This window comes from Pholcus phalangioides, unplaced genomic scaffold (assembly GCF_987345545.1).
Source record: "Pholcus phalangioides strain wild (caught in Gottingen) unplaced genomic scaffold, Ppha-v1.0 ptg000009l_1, whole genome shotgun sequence".
NCBI lineage: Eukaryota > Metazoa > Arthropoda > Arachnida > Araneae > Pholcidae > Pholcus > Pholcus phalangioides.
In genome coordinates, this window is record NW_028301602.1 from 17,514,545 (window position 1) to 17,541,546 (window position 27,002).

General features: G+C 35.7%; 1 protein-coding gene across 1 annotated transcript; it reads right to left on the reverse strand.

Annotated features, from left to right (window-relative positions):
• Positions 1–685: 685 nt before the first annotated feature.
• Positions 686–26,529, reverse strand: d4 (double PHD fingers d4). Its single transcript, XM_089235663.1, has 9 exons — positions 26,403–26,529; positions 22,354–22,640; positions 13,092–13,300; positions 10,481–10,550; positions 8,862–9,176; positions 7,119–7,253; positions 5,675–5,787; positions 3,684–3,765; positions 686–1,634 (listed from the first exon to the last, which is right to left on the reverse strand). Exons 1-9 carry the CDS (start codon positions 26,453–26,455, stop codon positions 1,588–1,590), a joined length of 1,311 nt encoding a protein of 436 aa, XP_089091789.1. The 5' UTR covers positions 26,456–26,529; the 3' UTR covers positions 686–1,587.
• Between the last annotated feature and the right edge of the window lie 473 nt (positions 26,530–27,002).

The window sequence follows — 27,002 nt, forward strand, 5'->3', positions numbered from 1 at the left end:
TTGGGTCCTGTTTTTGTGAGAATGGTCCTTTACTTTCATGAAAATTGTCATTAATTTTAAGGAAAGTAAAACAATTTAATTTTGCACAGAGAAAATGAAATGTTAAATTCATGTTTTCACTACAATTTGTTTTATTTTGTAAAGGATCTGTTTTTCAAATCCAGAATTTTGTGAAGAGTCCGGAAAACAAGACCAAATTTTTTGGTTCGACAGACCCTTGATAATATACACAAAAAAAAACTGGCAATCCTTTAAATTTGCATTTTTGAACTGATATACAAACGATTAGGCCCAAATGAAACTCGTTCACTATTACTGCCTCTGATAAAGCAAATGTTACAAACCTGAAATGCCCATTTTGGCATTTTGATATTTAGAACTGTCTTGCTTTATATGATAGGATTGCCATAAGTCATAACCAATCGAGTTATCTCCCCCCCTCCCAACCCAGTTATGGGATGTCATTTTTGAATTAACATTTGAATATATATATTGCTAATTTTCTTTAGCAAAGTTTGGCTGAAATCCCCTCATCCCTAATGCTATTTGTGCCCGCTAACTTGCATCAGTCACCTAGAACCAAAGCAATGGTATTTGAATAGATTTAAGAATTCATTCATTTTTTTAATAGTTTTTATCGGTTATTAAATGGGCACAGAAGCTTTAAATTGATACTTTTTTTTTTACGCTGTTCATATTCCAATCTGTTTTTATGCAGAATTTTTTTTTAAAGTCGTGAAGTTAGTGTAAATACTTAGAATATACTTAATAATCAAAGATTAATGTCTTTTTTTCACCAGAAAATGAAAAGTATTTTTGCATATAATTCTATTAATTTATTATTTTGTGATTCTTTTAACCTATTCACTGCCACTTGAGTAAACTCGAGAGTCTTGTTGCGGCTGGAATGGAGATTAGATCACTATAGAAAAAGTGGTTACTCTAGTCTTCACCGGCATGATGTGGATTCGAAGTGACACTGATATTTTTCGCACTTAATATACAAACAAATTTCTTTCCTTTTCATAGGCTTATACTAGAGGTAACAACTTGGTGCCACAAAGGCACTGAGAAGTGAGCGAATCTCCATGTTCACCACTTTCGATGAAAACATGCTGGCAGTGAAAGAGTTAAAAACTCTCATATTAAAATATGGTATCAATTAGCTTTTGAATAACTTGAATGATTTGACAGTTTCAAAACCAGGATAAGCACTGTAGAATTGAAACCCGATTCCATCTATAAAAACAAAAACAAAAAAAATTGTTTTGAAAAATAAACATTTTTCAAAAACATTTTACATAATCAAGAAGAAAAAAGTCATTTTGCTTATCAACAATAAAAAACTGAACATATTTTTATGCACACTGAAACAAAAGTCATTGTCTAAAGAGATATGAAGATTTCGATCGATATCAACTTCAACACACTCTACATATAAGTGAAGAGGAAAATAAAAATGATTTTGTAAACAGAAAGAAACAAAAACTAAGCAACAAAAAAAGCAATGAAAGTCAACACAATGAAATTTTAAAACCAACATCCCAGAAGAAAAAAAGAAAAATGATGCAGTTTTTCTTCCTGATTCTATTTGCGACCGTATTCTTCGATGCACAGGTGACAACTCCAAGAGCCTGCAAAAGAAAAACTGACATGAAAAGATGTCCATAGCAGTTGTGGTTGAAACACTTAAACATCACGTTTCATCCATTAAATCCAGTTTTTAAACACACACACATACAAATAAAAATCCCTTTTCTAATAACAGAACAATATAGAAGAAAGCCAGAAAGTAAATGGTGGAAAAACATAATCTAGACATGTCAGACATACTATGGGAGCAGCTTCCTTAAAAAAATTATCTCCCCCCCCCCCCCACACACAAGCCAGCATATGTGGCTAGGGGTGGCAGCTTAAGCGAAAGTCGATGTCAACAAATTTTTAAAAAAATTCCAATAGTAAAAAATCATGACTTCACACTTTTGAGCCATCGTCTGACAATGAAACTGATGAGAAAAATCAAGGTCTGGGACCGCAACACCCAAAACAATGTACTCCATCACAAGGTAAGGGGCAACTGAGCATTTTGGCGTGCCCTAAAATATTAAAATTTTCGGACCTGTAAAATAAAGGCAAAAGAATTCTGGAGCACCAGAAATGCTTTTGAAATGAATCTATTATTTTTAAAAAAATCATCTCTGTATATATAATTTTCACAGGATAAGTGTATATAAGCAATGATGACTCACCAATCAGTGCTGTTTTGTGGATTGAGTTATCTAGCAATAAGCAAGAGCAGTAAAATAATTCTAGACCAAATAAAAGCAGAACAACCTCTTTACAAATGAAGCAGTCCCTTCAAAAGTGGGACATATGGTCACAAATATTTTTCTCAGTAAACAATGGTATGTGGATTTAATCTAAAAAGTTTAGGTTAACTCCAGGATCCCTAGGAAAAAGCCCTGTTAGCCTCCCACCAGAGTCATTTGTAGGGGCAGCATGTGAGCCTTTGCAACTGAGCAGTAGGTAAGCTCGAGCTGTCCTTGTATGTGGAGAAACATTAAAGTTGACCAGCATGCTGGAAAATTTCAAGACTTGATTCCAGGCAATCTCTAAATATCTGCACTCTAAGGCTGGTTTCACACCTACAGAGCTATGCCACTTCGAGCCGAGCAAAAACCGGTTTTCGAAGGCAATATTAGTCAAAAAATTACCTCAAGACGGTGTAGATTAGACTTGAGAATACATTGAACTGGCTGACTTCAATCTTGTTTGTTCTCTACATTTTAAGTTCCTTTAAGTTTCATGAACTGCATTCAGATGGTTTGAGTTTCATACTTGCTCTTTGATCATTTTTGTCGCACGTCTATGGGGGGCGCGTTCTGTTCTAAGAAAATACGGCTGTTGCTCAGCGATGGCTGTTAGATGAGGTTTTACTGTATGTCTTGATATCTCTCAATCATCTTATACCCCATCTGCCCAGACCAAGTCTATCTCCACTTGTGATCCTACTTAAAATGGCATCAACAATGAAAGCTTACGCTCTTTAATTTTAAATTGACTTTACTGTTCTCTGATACAATTAGTACCTCAATAAAAAAAAAACCTCTCTAAATAGAAACCTTTATTAAGGGTCGCCACTTCTCAATAGGGCTAATGTTTTCTTATACAAATTAATATACCTCTATTAGAAGGACTACCTCTCCAACAGACTGGTTTGCTGTGAAACAAGGGGTGACTCACTTAGAGAGATTTCACTGTATTTTATTCATTTAGTAAACAATTTTATTTAAAACAAACTACAGCCTGGAATTTGTTTTCAAACACCTAAAAATTTATACCCAAACTCTGGAATTTGATAACAGATTCATTAAGCTATTACTACTAAACCACACATACACCTTGTAAATATTACTTCTGAGGAACTTCTAATGAATTGGTGTGTGTTAGAATGGTGTGTGCTTTTTGAGGAATGCTTGTTATGTGTTCATGAAAGTGCTTACGTCTCTCCTCCAAATTCAAGACTCGTTAAGTTGAAGGTAGATGAGCTAGCCCTTACACAAATTGCAGTTCCCACCTCAAACATTAGTGAAAAGTAGCAAATATATTAATTTGGTATGAACACAGAACACAACAAATTGGAGAAAAATAAATGAATGATCCAAGTGTAATGAAATAAGTACCTTCTGGTGGCTCCGATAATGGTGGTGTCAAACAGTACATGTGATAACCTCTATCACAATCATCACAGAACAAAAGCTGATCCTTTCGATGAATAAAGTAAAAACAAAAAAAAATTAACACCACCACTCTAAAACATGTAAAGTTAAACCTCATTAAGACAAAGTCTAGTGGAAATATTTAATGCAAACAGAATTTTATATTAACAGACAAGAGAAGTGATTTAGTTATGCCCACTGTGAATAATATTTAATTTGTATCAACCAACTTTGTCTTAATGAGATTCAAATGCAAATATAAAAGAAACACTGCTTAACACTGCTTAGAGCGACAAATTTGCAGAAAACAAATTTTTCATACGGGGATTATAATTGAAAAAACCCATTTTTGCCCCAACCATTGGAACAATTGTTGGAAAGAAAATCTCCACATTTTTCTTCTCCCATCACATTTTTTTCCCCGAAATGAGCTGAGGATTTCCTTTTCACTCTACTGTTAGTATCAGTCATCATAACAACAGTTTAGAGCAAATGACTTATAAAGAATGTGTGCTTTAGGGGTGTTGGGGTCAGGGAGTCTAGAAAGCACATTTCTCATGTGTGTGAATACCTGAACACATATATAGGGACTTTAAAACTGAACAACCAACCTATTCAAAGAAACAGATTTATTCATAAGAGAAAGTGGACTATGAGCATACTGAAGTTTGTTCAACAATGACAAGATAATTTTTTCATTCTCTGTTCATTGCATTTCAAGTGGTATATAGGGTAGTCATTAAAAAATCACCGCCCACGATTCATGCAGAAAAAAGTTATTCTTTCAATATCTGAAAAATGGGAAATTTGTGATTAGGAGCAGTTCAAGTATTATGTAAGCAAATTTTTGGCCATTTTTGACCCCCCCCCCCTTGTCAGCAAAATTTTGTCATCAGCTCTGCCCCTCTGAATCCAACTCATATTTTGATAAAGGGTGATTGATGACGTAAGCATTATCCAAACCCCCCCACCCCCATCATCAAAAGTCAGCAAATCGGAAACCCCCTCCCCATCGCTGATGACGTAATACTTGAACGGTCCCTTATCAAACCAATATGGAGGACTAAAAGCAATGTTGCCATTACTTCCGTTTGTTTGTTTTGTACTTATAAAATGCATAGCTAAATTTATGCAGAATTGCGATAATTTCAAAGGCAAGTGTATGTTTTTATCAAGTTTTATATCAAAAAATAATTGAGTAATTGTAGTGTTTACAATTTTACTTATTTTCTGAACTTAAAATTTAATACGTATAAAATAGGTTATTTTATTTATGGAATAACACTGATAGGTGTTAATAACAATTATAACACTGAGATACAATAGTTAATAATAAATATGTGAATATATTTAATGGAGCTTCTCTGAAATGCTACTCCGAGCATGATGCTATATAATGCCAAACTTAAAAATAATTCAAAGGACTTACAGACTATTTCGCAAAGCCAAAATTTTGGTGTTGAACGCACACACTTTGGTGTGTGTCTTCCAGTTAAAAAGAGCAACTATTCAATCTTTACACTTCATGCATAGTTAGAAAAATCTCTCATCACTATAAAATAAGTGGCAGTTTATAACCTGCGCTAATAAATTTATAGAATTTTTTTTAATGTATGATCCATGGATTATATGCACAGAAAATTATGGTAACTCTTTTAAGCCTCTAGTTTCAATGGGATATTTATCCATCGCTTACAAGCACCCAGGGCCATCTTAAGAGCATCATGGGCCCCCGGGCAAATTGATTTTTCTGAGGCCCTACCTGGAAACTTTCGAAAATTTCATACTTCTCATTTTTGGGAGGCCTCTTTTCTCAAGGCACCCGGTGGGCCCATGCGTTAAGATGGCACTGCAAGCACCAACCCTTGTTTGCATTGATAAAGCATTCCAGAGCAAACAAAGGTTAATAAATCTACTGCTGAAGTGATATCAGTCAACATGGATATGATACTTACATCATTATCAGATGTACCACATATACCACATGATTTGCACTCGATGCACTGCCACCTATACTTCTTCACAGAGGCAGTCATATTAGGTGTGAACTGCAAACAAGTTGGATGAGCTAAAAAATATATGATAAGAAATATTCAGCAAAATTTTCATTTCCAATAATGTTTTCATCTCAATATTGAAAACTAAAAAAATAAAATATCTTCCCAGATGTGCCAACTTTTCGAGTCCAAAAATCCAGAGATTCTCCCAGGAGGGAGAACATCCCCCACCGGCTGCCACAGCCTTGGTCAAAACATTTTCCATTGCTTTTATGAAATTAAAAAAAAATCAATTAATTAATGAAAAGCCCCCCCCCCCCCAGGTTGGTCCTACGCACTGCCCCGAGCAGAATATAATAATGCAAACATTTTTGCCTCTCAATTTTTATGCTAACTGGAATGTTCCCAGTTTTTTTGTTTTTTTTCAATACAACCGTATTGCTCAAGCTTTTTCCACATGTGCAGCACACAATAGCGACTGCACAAAGCTCCCATAAATTGCAGCAGCTGCTGTAGCCTATGGCAATCACAGTCGCTTACGTAAAGCAGAATCCAAATCGGCCGAGTGGTGCCACACCAAACCTAACAAAAATCTGATTTGGAAGAGCAGCTAAGGACAGCGCGGATGATTCTGATGGCATGACAGAGCAAATGAAATGGAGGAGGGGGGGGGGCAGGGAAAATCTACATATACATTGAACCTAGTGTTCTCATGAGCTGGTGAACTGGTTTTCCAAAACATCGTATATAAAAAAAGGAAAAAACAAAAAGTGTTTAGGCTGATGCCAGACACACAAACGTGATTACCACCATACATCGAAGATGACAGACACACAACTGATTTTTGTAAGTCAAGCAATGTTTTTCATGGACAAACCCATTTTGTATTAGGGAAAAACTGCATGTCTGTCAAGAGATGCAATATTTTTTCCATCCATGATCATTGTCAACTTTAGTTTACTCTTCACCCAGCAAAACGCACACGAAAAATAACGTGTGGTTTAATGCTTGTAATTTTTCTGCTAAAATCGAGAGAAAATATAATTTTTGACTAAAATCAAGAGAAATTTCTAAAAATTCAGGACAGCAACAGAATGGTAGAAAATTCAGCCTTTCATTGGCATATGCAAAGGGGGGTTTTGTGGGTTCTAACCACCACCCCCCCCCCGAGCCAGGATTATAGTGTTATTTTGCAGGAAAAAGCGTAACCCCCCCCCCCGCACGCCTACTATGGAGTCTGCCGCCTAAATCTTGAGAGTTTGCAGGACTGTCTTACATTTATTTTAAAAAGTAATACATGAAATTAAAAAAAAAAACTAGGATCATCATATCACCATTTTATTTATATCCTGTGAAACTGGGATTAAATTGAGATCTCTAAATATATGAAAATATGTTTTACCAGAACGTCCACAATCAGAGCATGATATCAGTTCTTCAGGCATACGAGTCTTTTTGTTCTCAATGCTGTCTCCCAAACAGAAGTCACAGTACGGACTTGGGTGAGAGTTTTCCTTGTCTGAGGTAGGTCTTGGTGCTGTGAAAATAAAAATCACTCTTAACCAATTTTCGACAATACACATCTACATGTGTGATACACACATTAAGGTATCCAACTACGTTGAAAACGTCATTTTGGAAGAAAATATGAATTTTCATTTTTTATAAAAGTCCTATTTGTTGAGGTTCCAAAACAGGCCTTGTTTTGTTTATATGATGCTTAGAATCAAAGTTACATTCACTTTAGTGTTGCGTTTTTACATACAAGTAATACGCGAATAAAGACTTTAAACGTGTTTTACGAAGAATGTTATTTTTGACATTTTACTTGACTTTGTGGCATTTACTTGACTTTGTGACATTTACTTGACTTTGTAAAAATTGATTCATTGCATCCTTATGAAATTTTAATGTGATATTTTGCTATATATTGTTGAGGTTATGAACCAAAATCTAAGGTCTATCACATATATTTTTTGAATTACAGTGTTTTATAGACAAAATGTAGGATGAAATTTCAAAAAAATTCACACGTACTTAAACATATTTTGGTGTAACTTATGAACATATCATGCAATCCTTTAAATTTTGGTTCATAACCTGCCATTACTAGCTAAATGCACTGCGAAAATCACAAAGCATTTCATTAATAAAATTTTTTGCAATCGTATTTCGAATATCACATGAATTTTGCCTAAAATTTGACATAAAAATGACTTTTTCATAGAAAATATAATAGATAGACCAAAATTTGTCACTGTTTTGACCATTACGAGACACTTTCTATCAAAAAATTTATTTAAAGTTCATTCCAGAACCATTTTACAGAAAAGTGACAAGAAAGGTAGTCGGATACCTTAAATAGTTATTTTTTCTGTTTTTCATAGGGGAGGGGAACCTTTTTTTTTCTTCAAAACAACCCCTTAAAAAATTTTGGGAAAGAGTGAAATTACTCTTCAAAACTATTTTTTCGGATATAATACTGCTTTTTCAACCATGAAAGTAATGGCGATATAATTTTCTGGAGTGGAGGTAGATATTTTACTAAATACTCTCACAGTGCATAAGAAATATTTAGAAATAAAATATGATATTTCATTCAAAGGTTTTTTAGAAGCTGTAATACCAAATAATTTTTATAATAACAAGAAATATAAAACTTTGAATTGTCAAAGAAAAATGATTGAAACTTTTTCACCTATATTTTTCAAATGATAGCTGAAGTACTTTATCTGCGCAATTTACCTTAGTCCAAAAAGAAAAAATCTTGTAAGGGTAGTAAATGGCATGGTAATATTGATGCAAACATTCACGAGAAAACGAGTTCATTCATGTAGAATAACCACTGTTTTTTCTTATTCCAATATACATTGTTACAGAACATCAAAGCCATAATGCTTGTTGAACAAATTGCTTTAGGAAGTCTTGGATAATTTGCCTAATTGACCATGTCAATCCCAAGCATTTCTGCTAGTTCTGAATTCTTCGGTTTGGCATCAAGGAACTGAAAGTTGGTTCGACTCGTGCCTTAAAAATGCCTCCATTTTCAGACCAATGCGGGCCCCATCACGATGCCCACTCATACACTGGTCAAACTTTCTAAAAAGAGACACATAAAAAATAACGAGTTATTCAAGGAACATACTTAGAGGTCCATCTTCACTAGAAGGCCCAGGCCATGATGGCATTGCTGGAGGCAATGGTTGTGTGGAAGCACAATTCTGTGGTATTATTGGTGGAGCAGGAGGAGGTGGAACTCCAGCAGGCATTGGAGGAGGTGGTTGCGGTGGTGGGATGCCTCCACCCCCACCACCACTGGACATCACTGTAGGAGGTGGAGGAATTGGTTTGGGAGGCGTGAAGCTGGTTTCCTCTTCCGTGTTGTCAGTGGAGTCATTATTGTGACCATGACTGTAATGGTATGACAAGCCAGGCCTAGTTTTATAACGTGCACCACAAACTGTAAAAGAAGAGAAAGAAACCCGATCCAAACTTCAATAAAAATAGGATATGAAAATGAACATGAAAACACATAGTTAAAATAGTGAGATATAGAAGACATATTCACTATGAATAACACAACTATAATTAAAAAACTTAATTTCATTTAAATTTGAAATTTACTAACTTGCTATTCAACCCAAAAAATATAGAAACTCCCCCTCTGGATGAGCCCTCAAGGCAGCAGTAATTAATAACCCAAAAAATTTTACTATTGTTGCTATCAATGTCCCTATAGATGATAATGAATAGCAACATGTCAAATTAAAAAAATTAGGAAGTCAAGGGACAGAAAACTTTTCAGACCCTTGAAGTACAAGATTGGACAAAAACCAATCTGAAAAATTTGAATCAATAATAGTTTGAACTCTCTGGTTAAACACATTATGGTTTCATGACCAAATTTGGTGTACATCAAATGTTAAATGTAAAAAAAAAAGCAGCATAATTATAAATTATTGCAAACTACTGCTATTAGGGGCTGTTGTTTGTATGAAAGAACAAGTGTTTCCCTTGAATTCCCATTATAATATGAAAACCTTCTACATGTTGTATGAACATATTCTGGAAATTGTGTAGAATCAGTAGTTCCCAACCTTTTTCAGGCCAAGTCCCACTAAAGCATCTCTGACATCTTGATGTCCCTCCATACTTTCGTCAGATGGTACTTCCCCTGTTAAGAGAGAATCTTCAAAATTCTCCATAACAACAGGGTTTTTTTTAAATGTAAAAACCATTATTTTTTGCTTTGCCTCCTTAAACTTTAAAACTAGGGGTCTTCCCCCCCCCCCATTTCTGTCTACTTCTACTTGTTTAAAACCAGTGGTTCTTAATCGCGGCCCTCTTCGCAGAGGGGCAGTGAGCTTGGATGAGAAAATAAATAACTCATTGGTTTTACACTGCTATAAACAGAATATAATTTTTTAAAGAGTTCGTAGCCTTCATTTTTATTAATTTTATTGACACTAAGTTCCATGGACTCTATTTTACTGGCGCAAACTTTTCATGGAACACAAAACATTAAGGACCCTTAGGAAAACCCCTTTCACTGAAAGAGAAAAATAAAAGAAAGAAATGATCAAGAAATTGTTTAAAAATTTGAACTGAAAGAAAAAAATAGGTAGTTCGAAAGAGGTTACAAGAATTCATAGAAAAACTCAAATTGCTGGGGCATGGGCCCCATGTTGGGAATCACCAGTGTAGATGCACTTCAAAGGAATATTTAAAAATAATAATTTAAGCCAAAACCTCCTTTATACTTACTTTCACAAACATAAGGCTTCTCCATATCAGTGTAGTCATACCTATCTGCTCTTTTACGACCCCTGGTACTCTAAAAATGAAAAAAGTAGAAAATATGAGTTATTAATTCGTTAACGCCCGCACCTTGATGCACTTTGAATTCCATTTCGATATTGGGATATTTTGTTGAAATTGCTCAAATTAAGAATATTTCAAGATATTTTTTCAAATATATCAATAAGAAGTATGACACTGGATGAGACAAGTGTCCTTAACTGAGGAAAGTAAATTACGACAATGCATTCAAAAAAAAGTTGAAGTGGAAGAAAATATAATGGTGTTAATCATTCACATTAAACTAATCTAAATACCGCATATAGTCTCATGTATAAGCCGACCCCAAAATTTTAGAGAAAGAAATTCTTATATTTTCATGCAAAATGAATAGCTTGCGGAAATTTACAATAGAAAATGATCCAAACTTTTTAATCCGTTTCTTCGGAGTCTCCAAGCTCATCGTAATTCATCAGATCATCATAGGAGGCGCTGCATCTTCGTTTTTACCCTCATCTGGGCTGTCATCGCCATTGCCACTTTCAAAGAGGATATCATCTCCGGTTCCGTCCATTACATTGCTGATGTCACACTTTTTGAAGGATCATTGGAAACAGAATTCCATGCCTCATGTACCCATTGACACACTAGCCCAATGTCAGATTTCTTCAAGGCACAGATTTTTGTAGTTTCTTTATCATCGGAACTCATCCATTCGATCTACAAATCTTATCTTCAAATAGTCTTTGAGAGGCTTGTTGATGCTCACATCTAAAGGCTGTACAATTGACGTTAGTCCACCCGGTATCAAAGCTAATGATATTTTCGATTTCTTTGCCTTGGCTTTGGCATTATCGGTTCTGTGGGGTTTGAACATATCCCATACCAATAGTGCTGGTTTCTTGAACACTGCTACAAAAATGACTACTGATTGCGGGGGTCGATATTTTCTCATCAAAAACTGACCTGAGTATAAGCCGACCCCCCCCCCCCCGGAACAAATTTTTCCACAAAAAAAACTGCTTGTACACGAGTACATACGGTAATCAATTACAAAAGAATCACTTGCATTAAAATAACAATATAATGTCAATAATATAAGGTGGAAAACCAAAGTACCCACGAAACAATAAAATACACACACTTCAAGAGTTCATTTCTAAACCAGAAAAATGACTTTTCAAGAATTTTTTCGATGCCAATCTCTAAGTAGGTATGTCATCTACACTTGCTAAAATACACAACATCTGACTGCAAGGCTAAAAGATTATATTATGAAGCCAAATCCTTGCTGAACTCAAATGAGGGCGTTGGACAGAAAAGGGTAAAAATAAAATATAGAAAATAAAAACAAAGAAAGCATCTCAGCTCTTCATGAGCGGCGTGGTGGTAAGATGCTTGTCTTTCACCATGAAGGTTGCTGTCAGGTCCCAGGTTTGAATTGGGGGAAGAGTATAGATAACAAGACATTTTCACTAACAAGCTTGAGGGACTACCAATAGATGGAGACTTCATTTCCACCCCAACTTATTAACAACATTAAATTACAATATAACGATATGGCCAAAGTTGGTGTTTGGTGAAGCAGTAGTATTTTTTCATGAGAAAAGTTCCTACAGAGACCTGACAAAGCTGTTAAACAAAATTTGGGAAGGTTTGTTGTCAATGATTCATACAACAAGTGTGAAATGAACAACAGCAACATAAAAACTCTTCTGGGAAGGAAAAAGACTCTTCAACTGAAGATGGTTCCTTATTTTAAAAAAAATTATCATATGGCATTCACATCAACTTTTTGTAGTTAAGCATAAAGTTTCTTTGCTCGATATGACAGTGAAAAAATTCGAGTCATTAATTTTTTAATTTTTATACACAGTAGGAAAAAATTATGATGGGTGATTGAGAAACAAAAATTGCAACAAAAGTTTTTGTTCTCAAATCTGACTTATTATCACTTTAACAAAAATAACTGATTACACTGCTTAACACTGATTTCGTTTGCAAAGATATTTCAGCGATTTTCAGTGACTTTGGGGTGCTGATTCCGAATCTGGCATTGGTTTTGTCAGATTGGCTGTAGTTTTTTAGACAAAGTGAAAACTAAATTTCAATATTAATACCATAAGCGACATACAAATCACATCAAAACTATGCATTATAAACAAATACAGCAAATCATTGGCAAAGACATTTTAGGGTCATTTTGGGGCACTGAATCCAAACCTAGCATTGGTTTTATCAGATTGGCTCTAGCTTTTGAGATAAAGTGAATGAAAAATGAAAAGTCGCATAAATTAGTGGCTTTACACTACATTGAAATATTGAAGAATATGCATTATCTCAAAAACTAGAGCCAATCCAGCAAAAGCACCACAAGTTTTGAAATCAGTAGCCCAAGAATACCCTAAAGCAGTTGGAAAACACATTTTTTCAGCAGTGATAAGAAATATGAAAGAACATGATGTGACTAAAAAGATCCAGTAAAATTATAAAGAACAATTTATAAATGTAGGGGGCATGACACAGAGCTTTATACATTCATATACGTTATTATTGGCAGAAGTTAGAAAATATTTACTCTGATTTTCTTTTTCTTTTTCCTCATGTAAGTTTCTTCGTAATCCTCCATATCTGTCTCTGGATCTTCAACATCCCCAAGATCAAAATGCTCAGGATTCTCCTCATAATCTTTGTACCAGGAATCTTTAGAATCCTCTGCAATTCTATCCAGAGTCTCGCCATCACCGAAACCACTGGCTGAATTCTCGTTGGTGGACTGATGATTATCTGAAGGAAAATGTGAATTAAATTTTTACATTTAACTGTACATTTGGGAGCTGGGTTTTTGTTTATGGCTATATATTTGGTATTTCCTATACGTATAGAACATTTTCTGAACATTTTTTTAAATGTAAATAGTTAAATAGTCATTAATATAAACAGTTTTACTTATAAATGTAAAAATGAGCAATTGTATTATTAAATTTATATTATCAATCATATGGCAGCACTGATTTTAACTGCATAAGTTCACATTACAGTTGAACCCTGCTATGCCAAATCTGGCTTATAACTAACTTTCAAATGTAATGAAAAAAATTTTGTTCTGGTCCCACACAGGATGTTCTCTTGTTAGATTGGATGTAGCAAATCTTCAGAGATAGTGAACAAAATCTTTGTCTACCTTCGTCTATGCCAATAATTTTAATTGAATCGGGCGAATCACACACTCCCAATGCCCTTTCCCCCCGCAACCGCCTATGCTCAGGAGGAAGGGAAAGCGAAGGGAGGTAAATGTGTAGATTTTTTAAAATTCTTTTTTATCTTTTTGTCTCTCAGATGTGACTGTCACAAGAAACATTTCCATTCAAGAGCAATGTCAAAAGCCTTCAAGATTTGCTCAAAACACATCTAATTGGAGAAAAAACATTTTTAGGATGAGACAATGTAAATATGGGTAGACATAAGTCAAGGTATTACTGTAATCAGGGCCTAGCATACTTTCATGCGGGTGAGCATTGTGCCACTATCATGCCTCCACTCCAAGGGTGAGGCAGCCACTGACAGGGCTCCAGCACAGGAAGATTCTTGTCAATTTTTGCTTTTCACACTATAAACTCACTATAAAGAGGACCTGCCAAAGATTTCAGCCTACGGGCAATATTGCAAGTTGTGAAGACAATGACCACTCTAATACAAGTATTACCTAACAGCCACACATAATAACCTAAGTATTTCTTCTTCCCAGAAAAATTTCCACCTTCTCAAGAAATTAAATGCCTCTGGTGAATTGTTATAATCAGGGCTACCAATCAAAAAAGTAGGAAAAAGTAGGACGGGAGGGGGAATCCCCCCCTAGACAACATAATTATAGTATAATAATAAAATCCCTCAAAACTTATTTTTAAGAAATTTAAAAAAAAAATTGTAGCACTATTTCAGTGATACGATATAGACTCGAGTCAAAGCAAAATGACAGAAATTGCTTGAAAAGAAAACGACAGAAAAACAGTATACTAGCAACCACAGATAACTCTTTTCTGTCTCCCCTCACAATATATATTACATTCTTTTTTAGAGTCTTCCACAGTCCAGTCTGTCAACACTCTTGACAATGTACAGCAAATTATGAAGACATGAAAGATTTTTAAGAATGACGCTATTTCAAGACCACTTCCAAAAAAAAGCACAGTGTAAAATATGTAAATTACAAGGTCCAATGTAAATAAGTCAAGATGAACCTTTTGACGTGTTGTCCATCCTTTTTTTAAAGGGATTTGTTTACATTTTACTGTTCAATGCTGATGTAATCATTTTTGGCAAATGCACTTTCATTTCTAGCTCTTTGTTGAGCACTGTAAATATTGTCTATGCCTCTTCATGCCCTAAAAATACAGGAGACAATTGAATGCTCTATTGGGTATCATAAGAGTCATGAAAGCCTATGTACCCATGCTTTGCTATGCAAATTGTTGTTTCACCTATACACAAAATGCGCACCATAATTTTGAATGATGAATGTTAGTTGCTGTACAAGACCATGTGAAGTAGTAAATTCAAAATTATATTTTTCCATCCAGACAAGTTTTTAATGACTACTGTACTTGTTGAACCCTCAAACTAAGCAAGAGGAAAAATTAATAAACCAGATATATATGGTCCATGTACACCCCCCCCCCCCAAATAACCTTAAGATACAATTTCTTCATTGGTAGAATCATTAATTGCAATCTACTACATTTTTATTATATGGCAATATATTTGATTTCCTCCCAATCAATTCCACAAATTTTGTTAATAGGATTTGGTAAAAAAGTAGGACAAAAACTAGAAAGTAAGACATTGTAGGAAAAGTAGGACAAGTGGGAGCCTTGCATAATAAATAAAACATATTCTCTTTGGCTTTCTTGTAGTATACTTTGATACTGCTACACAATCAGATACAGTAGACGTCGCTTATTGGAATCATGGATAATGTCATCATTTGGGTATTGCTATTACTTTTGCAAAGTACAAAGTGGACTAATATCGTAACATTGGGGGGGGGGGGGAAATTTGTTTATAGTTATCTGGATATCAATTTTGTTTTATTTTGTTAATCATTTGTTTTACACCATGACAAAAAAAATGCAGGATTTTTAGCTCAAAGAAAAAAAATCCTATTTTAGAACAATACATAGCTGCCAACTTTGAAGGATGAGAGGTTTTCGAACAAATCTAAATGCATACAAAAATAAATGTAAAGGGATTTTTCATTAATAAAAGGAAAATTTTAGAGGTATTTTCCTGTTGCAAAAACCATGACACCATGCAAGAGATCGCTAATCCTGGCCAACCAATAGGTTAAAGTCCTTGGTTAAATTACCTCTCAAAAATCAAATCTTGCAAACCAAAAAATCTCAGTCATGCCAAAATGGGACAGATGAATAAAGCAGATACATGCGATAGCATGTAATCATGCAATTTTGGATTTCGAAAGGCCAGATTGACACTTGCTGATTGGTGAATTTTGTGTTTTCTCCCCAAAAATGAAATATTCTTTTTGTGATTTGATGAAATAGCGACAATTTATGCAATGTTTATGAAGCATCAGTTTTTTTTCGGGTAAAAATTCTTGGGGAATAATTTCTTCCTTAAATATAGGGATTTTTTACAATCACAGGCAAAATTCGAGAGATAAAAGAATTTTTCGGGAGTCCAAGAGATAAAGTAGAGAGACTTGGCAGCTATGAATGACAATAAGAAAAAAGGCACAAATATTTGCAATTAGTTACATGGGGAAAAAACAGTTGTCTTATTTTCAAACATCCTGTTCAACCAAACGAATCCTATGGTCATCATATTGGCTTTTGGATTTCTTTCAGAAATAGTCATCAATCGGGCTATTGTTATTAAAAAAACCTGAATCATGTGACCCCATTGAGGGAGCTTGCACTTTATATCATTTCATCAATCTGAATAAATCCCCTCAAAGGGTTTTATTTGATTGACCAGAATGAAGAAAATCTCTCTTCCTTATAGGAACATGTTATTAGAGATTAGGCGTTAGCCCAGGACCAGAACTAAAGGGATGGGCAGCAAACTTTAGAGGGGAGGGGGGAGGCAAAACATTTTAAGGGCAACAAATAATGCTTCACAGTGGAGAGAGTGACAAAATCAAATTTGTCCCTTCCCTTCACAAAATTCCTAGTTACCACACTGCATTAGCCCAATAAATTTTGCTTGTTATAAAATGTCTGCCGATCACAAACGTATAAACTACCATACCGAATATGAGCTATAATGAAAGCTGTATGTAAAACCTTTCTGACCTGACAATTGAGAACAGTATACAGGTACTGATGAACACTATGCCGATTTTTGAGAGTCTACAGCAGTGATTCCCAACGCGGGCAATGGAATGTCCCGGGTGGGGGGGGGGGGGTAGAAGCTACGAGAATAACATAGGATTCTATGGGAGAAAAATTTTCTGAAGGGGGCGATGGGACAAAGAAGGTTGGGAAACTATGGTCTACAGAATAGTTTTCAGACCTTTTTTGTCCCTTCTTTAGAAATTTTTTTCTACGATTGCCCCAAAGCAATCTAACCCATAGAATCCTATGTTATACCCGTGACTTATACTCCCCCCCCCCCCCAGGGGCATTAACGCCGATGTTAGGAATCACTGCTCTACAGTATATGCTGGGTGTAAGTGGTTAAAGATAAAACTTTGCTGTGATTATTTTTAGAAATGTTCTTCCAAGGCTTGGTGTAGAATCTGTCATTTTTGCAAAGTGTTAACAATTGCATATCTGAAGTCCAACCTCCTTGCTAGCCTTAAAAATTCATTAAAGATCATCAATGATAACTCACCGGGTGTGCAACATTCACTTAATTTCAGTTCACAAGTCAAAGTTTTATGAAAAACATGCATACTACATATGACGTTCATTTATTCAAATTTCTGGAAATATGGACTTTTCTAAAGACCTAATTGCGGCAAACTAAGCATTTTCGATTTTTTGAAGCCATCATAACAAAAATAAGTTTTTACTTTTCATTTAGTATTTTACAATGCTGCATTTTTGAGTAATATTTACTAAGAGATAGGTATTTTTCCTTAATTTTGATCCCAATCAACTGGTGTCCGAGTGTTGCAGTGGTAAGATGCTCATCCACTACCATGACATCTACAGTCAGGTCCGCGGGTTTGATTCTGGGGAAGAATATGGAAAACTAATTCTTTACTTATCAAACCTGAAGTGACCACAGATAGATGACACCATCATTCCAGACCCGACTCAATTGGTAGTAAATTGCTGTAAGGCAATCCGACCGGAGTTGGTATGCAGTAAAGTAGTAGTGTTTACATGTCTTTCTATACCACATCATACCACAACTTACTGTTAACGTCAGTCCCACCTATATTGTAAATCTAGGATATTAATGTATTAAAGTGCATCTCTAATGTATTTATTTTGCCAGAATTGTGAATTAGCATGTAGATGAGACAAATGTGGATGAAATAATGAAATCCAAATAGCTAGAGCTCACTGATAAACATATTTTGGCAACATATTGACTGCTTAACTGAAGGAAATCCATCTCCATGAGACTAGGATTTTCATATTTGTGAAAGATATTGAAAATTCTCTCTGGCTTTGTTTCAATTTTTTTGTAAAGAGGTAAAGAATGAAGAATGCTGCCTGTCAGTTTGATCTCACCTGTTACTTTTTAAATATTTTCTGCCAATCATTGCATGCTGTTCAGGAGAGCAGAAATCTAAACTCACCAGAACCACCTCATTAATTAACCATTTAAGTGATTCTTGAAATTCTACTGATGATCCGCATAATAACTGGCACAGTGGAAATAATTAAACCCTCTGTAAAATGCCACACATTTTCCTATATTTTTTTAATATTTTGTGAGGTGATGACCCCCCCCCCCCTGCACACTGGAAACAATGAAAAGAGGAAATAATCTACTTCACCAACTCTGGCAAGGCACTATAGCTATATTGCAATTTACTGCCATTAAGGAGTTGGGTTGAAAATGAAGGCGTCATCTATTGGTGGTCACCTCAAGCTCATTTGGGAAAATATCTTTCCTTATTCTTCCCAGGATTTGAACCTGGGATGTGACGGCACCCTTCACAGTGGTACATGAATATCTTACCATCATGTCACTCGGACGCTATATATGAGAGACCTAATCTGGATACTTCTATTATTTGTACTTTGTGCACATCCCCTGTACTATCCCGAAGGGAAGGGAAAAGTTTCTCCTTCATTATCAAACTTTGAATAAAAGCTGACTCCACTGACAGTTGATCTAACAGGTAGAGGGATGGACACATGTTCACAGAAGAAGCCTGCTTTACAAAGATCTCTGGGCTCTCAACACTGTCAAAATAAGAGGGTTTTAACTGCTTTACAACCAAGGAGGCAATGGAATAAATTCAAACAAGTTCTTCCTATTTTCTTTCCTCTCATCATCATCACGAAGCTTTGTGTGTGTTGCAATCCCATAATTTCTTTTTTCCTCTTGGATTTTTTGTATACCCCGATAGTGATTTTTTTTCTACATATGATACACCTTTCTTAAAATAATGAAAGAAAGAGAACAGGTAAGGTGAGGGTGAAAAGAGAAATCTACTTTGTACCTACATTCTTATCCACCTTATCTAATAAACTGTTTTACTCTTTCATTTATTATTTTTCTTCTTTTCCTAACGTGTGGTTAGGTTAGGACAAAGTCGCCTTATTTATCGCTGGTTCCTCAAATAAAGAGCATCCAAATTTCTTGCCAATCGCTTGTAAACAAAGGGGTTTAAAGAAGGCAAGATATCTCATAATTGCCGAAGTACAAGGCATCACAAGTTACGGTAGATTTTTGTAATTGCCACTCAGAAGATTAAGCAAAGTCCGGGGTTCTTAACCTGAAAATTATATTTTCATTCATTTTTCATAAATTCACAAGATTTATTTATTACTTTAAATATATCATTCTCAAAATTTGATTTGGTTGCTAGGAATTAAAAATTTTTCTACTCTGGAAAAACATCTATCCCCTAACATACCAGGATTGGGTTTTTACCAGAACATGGTAAAAACTAGGTATTCACTGGTTAATACTGTGGTAAAAACCTTGTATATATATATACACTAGGTTTTTACCATATATAAATCAGCCTCTATGTATTGATAATTAACATGTAGAGTATCAGTTTTTCTATTAATTAATGATTAATAATTATTTAAATAACAATTATCGTAAAAAAATTCAAATAAACTTAGGTCTTAATTAAAAAATAAAAATTGTAGAAACAGAAACTATTGTAACACGACCAATGTTTGGGTTTTCATCAGCAGTACACTTTGAATTAAGTTGATGTAAAAACCTACTTTTATTTCTTTGCCCTCTCTTTATATGTGTAAATTCTAATAACTTATATTTTGTAAAATTTATATATACTTACTACAGTGAAAAGCCTATATAATGATACTCAAAAGGACCAGAGAAATATATTGTTGTAAAGGAGTATAAATGGAGCATATTAACGTTATAAATTAGGAGCAGAGAGTAATATTGATATAGATAAAATCGTATAAGATTATTATATATTACTTTTAGTATAAAGCAGGGCTGGGAACAAATCGCTAGAAAATTTTAGGCGACAAAATAATTTTTACCCAGAGAAAAAGCTAAAAAATAGTAATGCGTCTTTTGACTTTTTCTGGGCATAGTAGCCCTTTCATGGTAGCAAATATGCTGCTATAAGTTCAAACAATTTGTGGTGCCATCAACCTGTAATTTATTAACTATTCAAAGGAAATTTTAGGCACTGACACCAATTTTTTAGTCATCATGGCACCCTGGTGCCTGGGATCTGCCCATCCCTGATATAAAGATAGAGGCTATTATCTACTATTTCTAAAGTAAAAAACTATTATCGGTTAACACAGGTGTCACTTCATTTTTTTATAAACCTATTTTTACTAAAATAGGTTTATAACAAAATATACATACAGGCATAATCTATTTTTACAAAAATAGTTTATGCCTATATGTTATATGTAAAAATAGGTTTACCTATTTTTTGCCCTAATAAATATCCCCTTTTTTTTGCTAAAAGGACGCTGTCATAGGCAGTTTATTTAACAGTTACTTGTCCTAATAAATATCCCCCTTTTCCTGCTAAAAGGGCACTGTCATGAATTCAGAAAATGTCATTCATAGACTTCAAGTGAGCAATTACATAAAGAAAATTTTAGGTGCCAATGTCAATTTTCTAGTTGCCATGGCAACCTGTCATCTAGAGTCAAGCCATTCTTTATGGAAAGAAAATTTATAACAATAAGATCAAATCAGCATATTATAATTTAATATGCACGCTAGTAAGAATCTAATCATTTTAGTGTTCGGTGTTCATACAACATTGTATCAAAATTATGAATGTTTTCGGGAAACGTAGGAAAATCACTGTTTCTGCAATTACAAAAAAAAAAAAAAAATTTCTCCGAAGGTGGTAAAAACCATGGGTTTTCCCTGGGACCGCGGGGAAAAATGTTTTTATCAATATGGTAAAAACCACCCACGGTAACTACCGTGCCAACCCTGTAACCTAACCCATGTAAAATTCAACTCGCTTCATGCAATTTTGTCATAGATGATTAATTTAATCAAATAAAGAAAACAGGGACAGCTGTATTTATAGTGTCATGTGGCCAGTCTATAACACTTCATCCGATGCCTGTGTCGGCAATTATAAGTTAGTTATGATTACCATTAATTTTGTGTAGTTATACATATCAGTTTTTTTTAAACTGGTTTTTTGATGAGTGAATCTTCTGACAGAACTTGAAACCTTTTATCCATTTCCTTTTACATCTTTCAAGGCGGAAGGAACTTAAAATCTTATATCTTCCCAACGCGATATTGAAGACGTCAAGAAATTTAATCAAGAGTAAGGAAAAAGGAAAAAAGAGTAAGGAAAAAAGTCAAAATTTTTTTGAACAGAAAATTTCCTTGATTAGAAGTAATTTGAATAAGCACGATTTCTTCTAAGCAGAAGCTGAATAAGAGAGATTTGCAGGAGAAAATGTAAGAGCAAATAATTTTTACAATTTTTCATTTCATAAATATAGCTGGGTTCAATTTTTTTTCCTCTGAAATTACACTCTTTTTCAAAAAGACATTTCGTTTTTGGACTTACATTTTCTACCTACAAGATCCTCTTACGCAATTACGACAGTAACATCCACACAGAAAAAAAAGAAGCTAAATCTGATGCCACTGCATGGTCAGCATCTTAGTATACTTGATTAGCCATTATTACTTTTGAGAAAAATAATAGCGAGATTATGATTGGTTTTAAATGTTCATGTGCATGCAAAAATAACCTAACAATTTGATAAAATGGTCATTTAACGGGCCATATTCGAAGAATTCTTTTTAACTAAACGATTTAAAACAATAACCAAGTCCAAATCATGTTGAAAAAGAGTGTAGAAGTCAGGGAAAAAAAAAACACCCATGAACATTTCGAAAAAACACTTTTATTTTTCTTAAATGAAACACATTCATTCAGATCATAAATCAAGAATGATGACCGACGACTAGATAACAAATCACATACACGCACGGAAGAAGTCAACAAATTAGCTTTGAATACTGTAAAACTATCACCTGTATATATATATATATGTGTGTGTGTGTGTGTGTGTGTGTGAATATAATATGACATATATGTATATATAAGTGACTGAAGACAATGGAATAAATGCATTTTCTTTAAAAAAACAAATTTCATCGGAATTCAAAGGAAAACTGAAATCACAGCTGGTTTCTTCACAAACCTGATTCGCTCGCCTCAACTTCTTTTAGTCTACGAGTCAGGTAATAATTGTTCATGAGATACTGCCGCCTCTTCTTCTTCCACCTGCGAGCCGGATAACTGTACAACTGACCTTCGGACTGTCCGGGCATCCTTTGCCATTTGTGCATCCAGAGGGCGCAGTCACTCTGAGCGACTCCTGTCTGAGCATCCAGGAAAGGTAGTCTCATCTTACGTTCCAGGCAAAGTCTGGTGTTATAACTGGCAGCATTTTCCATGGCGTCTTTGTAGAACGAATCGCTCAGAACACTGTTTAATTAAAAACAAATTAGACGAAATCAGAACATGTAGGCCTAACAGATGTACCAATTACCATATGAAGCATATTTTAATTTCAAGAATGTGATCCAAAGTAATCTTTCCCCCCCTTTTAATTCCTTTTTCCCCCCGGAGTTAAATTTCCCCCCCCCCCCGAGGAATTTAACTCCTTTTCATGTTGCTTCACAGACACCTTTACATAAATTAGAAGAAAAGAAAAATTTTATATCAAATTAAGAGATGTTGCCTGTGGATATTGAGGTGAACTTGGCGAAGCTTCCATGAAGCTGGGTTGGAAAAGATCTCGGTAACGGAATAAGTCTACTGGCAAAGTTCTGGCATTCATTGAGGTGAACTTGGGAGGAAAAGTTTTTAAGTCTCCAACTTCAGCGCCTCATGCCACAGTGCGTGAAATAAGGAAGACAGGGTCATGTCTCCAGTGGTGTAGATGGTAGCATACTTGCCTGGAATGCAAGAGGGCCTGGGTTTGAGTCTGTGTGGAGACCAGATTTCTTTCCGAGTTTACCCCAGCAGAAAATCTAGGAAATATGTGTTTCTTTGATATATATATATATATATACTGGACTGAGAAAAAAACATCTATCGCTTGAAACAATCTAGTTTATTTTGTAGAAATGAAATTTCAAATTTATGGTTTTGCTCAACTGTATTACGTAAAGTGTCTGAGAAAACGGACTAAAATTTTGGATGGGCAGATCCCCTGAATGAATGAACGCCAGGGTCTCTGCCACCGGACTTATCCCATTGCCGAGATCTCTTCCAGCCCAGCTTCGTGGCAGAGTCTGGAACAAAGTGAGTGCACCTAACAGTCTGAGTGTGTAGCTAGTGTTGTGTCTGATATTTCAGTGCTGCCATCTATACTTCAAATTATGAGTGAAGTGTAATGATTGAATATTTGTATCGTTGTAGGCCTATTGCTCTTTGTGGCGAGACTTTTTAATGGGGAGATCGGCTCGCATTCGTGCCTTGAAGTTGGGAACCACAGAAAACCAACTTCAGCCGACCACAACTGTGGCGCCGGTGGGGTTCGAACCCGGATCCCCACGATGCGAGTCCGTCACTATGACCACTCGACCACCACAGCGGCACGGGCAGATCCCCTGAAGATATAAATAAGAAATAATATATTGACAAGCTTTGTTTACACACTTCCAGTTAATCGTGGAAACACTTCCAACTGGGGAAAAATAAAGCAAGATCGCACTCGTTGAACCTATTCAAAACCTAGAAGCAATGTAACATTGAAATCCTATCTGGAATACAGAAAATAAAAATTACCCAGTCTCGATTTCCCTCTACACTGATATACATCAACAGATGGCGTTAGCACAGAATTTTTAAAAAACTAAATCGTAATAAAAATAGATTAATAGTTTGGCCCACTAATTCTTTGTGTTATAACTCTATTCTGCCTTTCAAATACTATAGCTTACCATGCTCTAAAACAGTGATTCCCAACGTGGGCGATGGAAAGTTCCAGGGGGCGGTTGAAGCTACGGGTATAACATAGAATCCTATAGGTTAAATTGCATTGGGGGGAGATGAGAGAAAGAAAAATTCTGAAAGGGGTGATGGGAAAAAAAAAAGTTGGGAAACTGTTCTAAAATATTAAAAAATTACAGAAACAGCTATGGGGGGTCACACAGACCCCTGCTTGTCTTTCTAGTCCCCCAACCAGGGACATAATTACAAAATACCTACATTCTTAGTAATGCAAAAGGCATTAGCCCGCCAGTGATTGGTTACTATGAGCAAGAAAGTTAACAAAACGAGTGGGGTGGAGGTTTTGACGAAACTGAATTTTAATGTTCATTAACAAAAAATGAAAGCATTTTTCATTTTTTAAGGGGCCCTCCCTCAAGAAAATGTCTGCTACAGACTTTCCCCGACCTGTCTTTCTAATGTTAAAACGTGTGGACACTTTTATGAGCACTTAAAATTTAGTAAACTATTAAATCACTTAAGGCATGTAAACGGGCTTTAATGAACCAATAACGCCAAGGTAATGCAGTAAAATGTTAAATTTTAGCCAACTTAGTAATTTCTATTCCTGATTAGGGGCTGTTCAAGTATTATGCAAGCAAATTTTTACTCTCCCCCCCTTGTCAGCAAAATTTTGTCATCAGCTCTGCCCTTCTGAATAATGCATATTGGTGTGATCAGAGACATACAGGGGGGGGGGGCGCATAGGGGGGCCAGGGCCGTCATTTCAACTTTTTCTGGGGGGGGGGGCAAAGCACATGTACTCAATGTATATATTCGTGTATATATATATATATATACCATTTTTAGTGTATTTTCAAAATACACTAAAAATGGTATATAGGGGGCTAATGGTATTAGGGAGGCCCCCCTGCCCCCCCCCTAAATGACGGGCCTGATAGGGGGCTCTCTCGAGCGGTTGCCCCTCCTCTTACGATCAAAAATTAATTTTCTTAATTGAAATTTTGGAAGAAAATACCTTTATATGTTATAATAAATTTGTTAATTTCAATGTTATTTGAAGGCTGTGAACTCAAAATTTATCTTTAATAAATTCATTGCAACCCCCCCCCCCAGCCATACAATGATAACTCTCGTAAAGGCCCGTGGACCAAATATGGCCCCGGAGGTTATCTGATGCGGCCTGCCCTCCTCAAACATAATTTTGTAAAAAATATAAACTAAGCGGCACATTTTTGGATCACTTGACCAGGGACAGTTCCAGAACACCTAAGCGATTCGTGACACATTCAGAGATCTCTTGAGTGACATAGTTTTAGAGCACTTAAGTGCCCCCCCCCCCCAGCACAGTTCTACATCACTCAAGTTACCCGCGGCACATTCTCAGATTATTTAAGTTGTGTGTGTGTGATCTGCCGCATATACTTATGGATCACTTGAATGATGCGTGGCACAGTTCCAGCGCACTTAAGCGGCTCAGACACATTTCTAGATCACTTGGATCCATGAAACATTTAGAGATCACTAAAGTGGCTCTGCAGGGCACTTATCAATAGCGGCGGGGGGGGGGGGAGTTACTTCAAGTGTGTGCCCACAAACTATCGAAAGGTTTTTCTTGTTTTTGGCGCACAGAGTAAGATGCCATTAAGAATATTTCATATTTTCATAAAGGGTGGTTGATGACATAAGAATTATCCACACCTCCCCCCCCCCCCATCGATGATGACGTAATACTTGAACGGCCCTTTATGGCCAACCCACAAGGGTGGGGGCTGACGGGCGCTGGGGCAATTGCCATCATTTTTTTTTCCATGCTATAAATTCACTATACAAGGGCCCCGTGAGAAGTATGGCTTGGGGGCCCAACAAAGATCCCAACCTGGGGGAGAGGGGTGCGGTCCATGTTGATGATAAATGACTCGAGCTAATCAAAGCTAGATGTAGCTGCTGCGATCTATTGAATGAAATTGGCGCGATGATTCACTAGGCGAAGATTTAAATTGGCGTGTTTTGAGTGAAGTTATTTTACGTGTTTAAAGTCAAGATCTGACATTAAAAAAACCGCATCTTTGAACTTAAATAAACTGAGTTATTTATTTATAAATCATTGAAGTGTTTAAAGAGCAATCCCATTGCTTTGTTGAGAATCACTCATCCATTGCTAATGACTGTAAACGGATGATGAATAAGGGCAACAACTCGACATTTTTGTGGGCAATGGATGAATATAATCTATGGACATTTTTTTTAATTGCGAAGCATCATCCCATTTTGTTTCATTATTTTTACCTCTTCAAACGCTCCAAATACTCCGGTCTCAGATTTAAAGTGTCAGCCGCCATCTTGAGAAGCTTGGAGTTTGGACAACATTAACGAATTTCGGATCACTGTATTTACGGAATCTTTCCTTCTGGCAGAAGCCACATTAATCGGCAAGTTTCACACATCAAACTTTAGATGTCGCTGCTACCAATTCACATTGGGATACGCTTAACTTTCAAACAACTTTGCCTTCTGCCGAGGTTACATGAAGTGCCATCTATTGACCGAATGTTGTACTATATACATGGGGGTGTATTAATACAAATACAACGCCACAACAGGCAAAGTGCCCAACGAGGTGGCTGAGAACAACACAATTTACGTGATAAGAAAGAAAACACCTTTTACATAATAATTGCGTGAAAATAAAGGAAGAAGGGTCCTCCCACCCTTCTTCCTTTTTTCTAACGTGGGGTTAGGTTAAGACAAGGTTACCAGATTTATCACCGATTCATTAAATAGAGATAATCTGAATTTCTTGCCAAAACCTTGTACGTAAAGTGGTTAGAGAGGACAGCCAGAGGAAGCATATTTCGAAAGTCTTAGACTACAAAAAAAAAAAAAAAA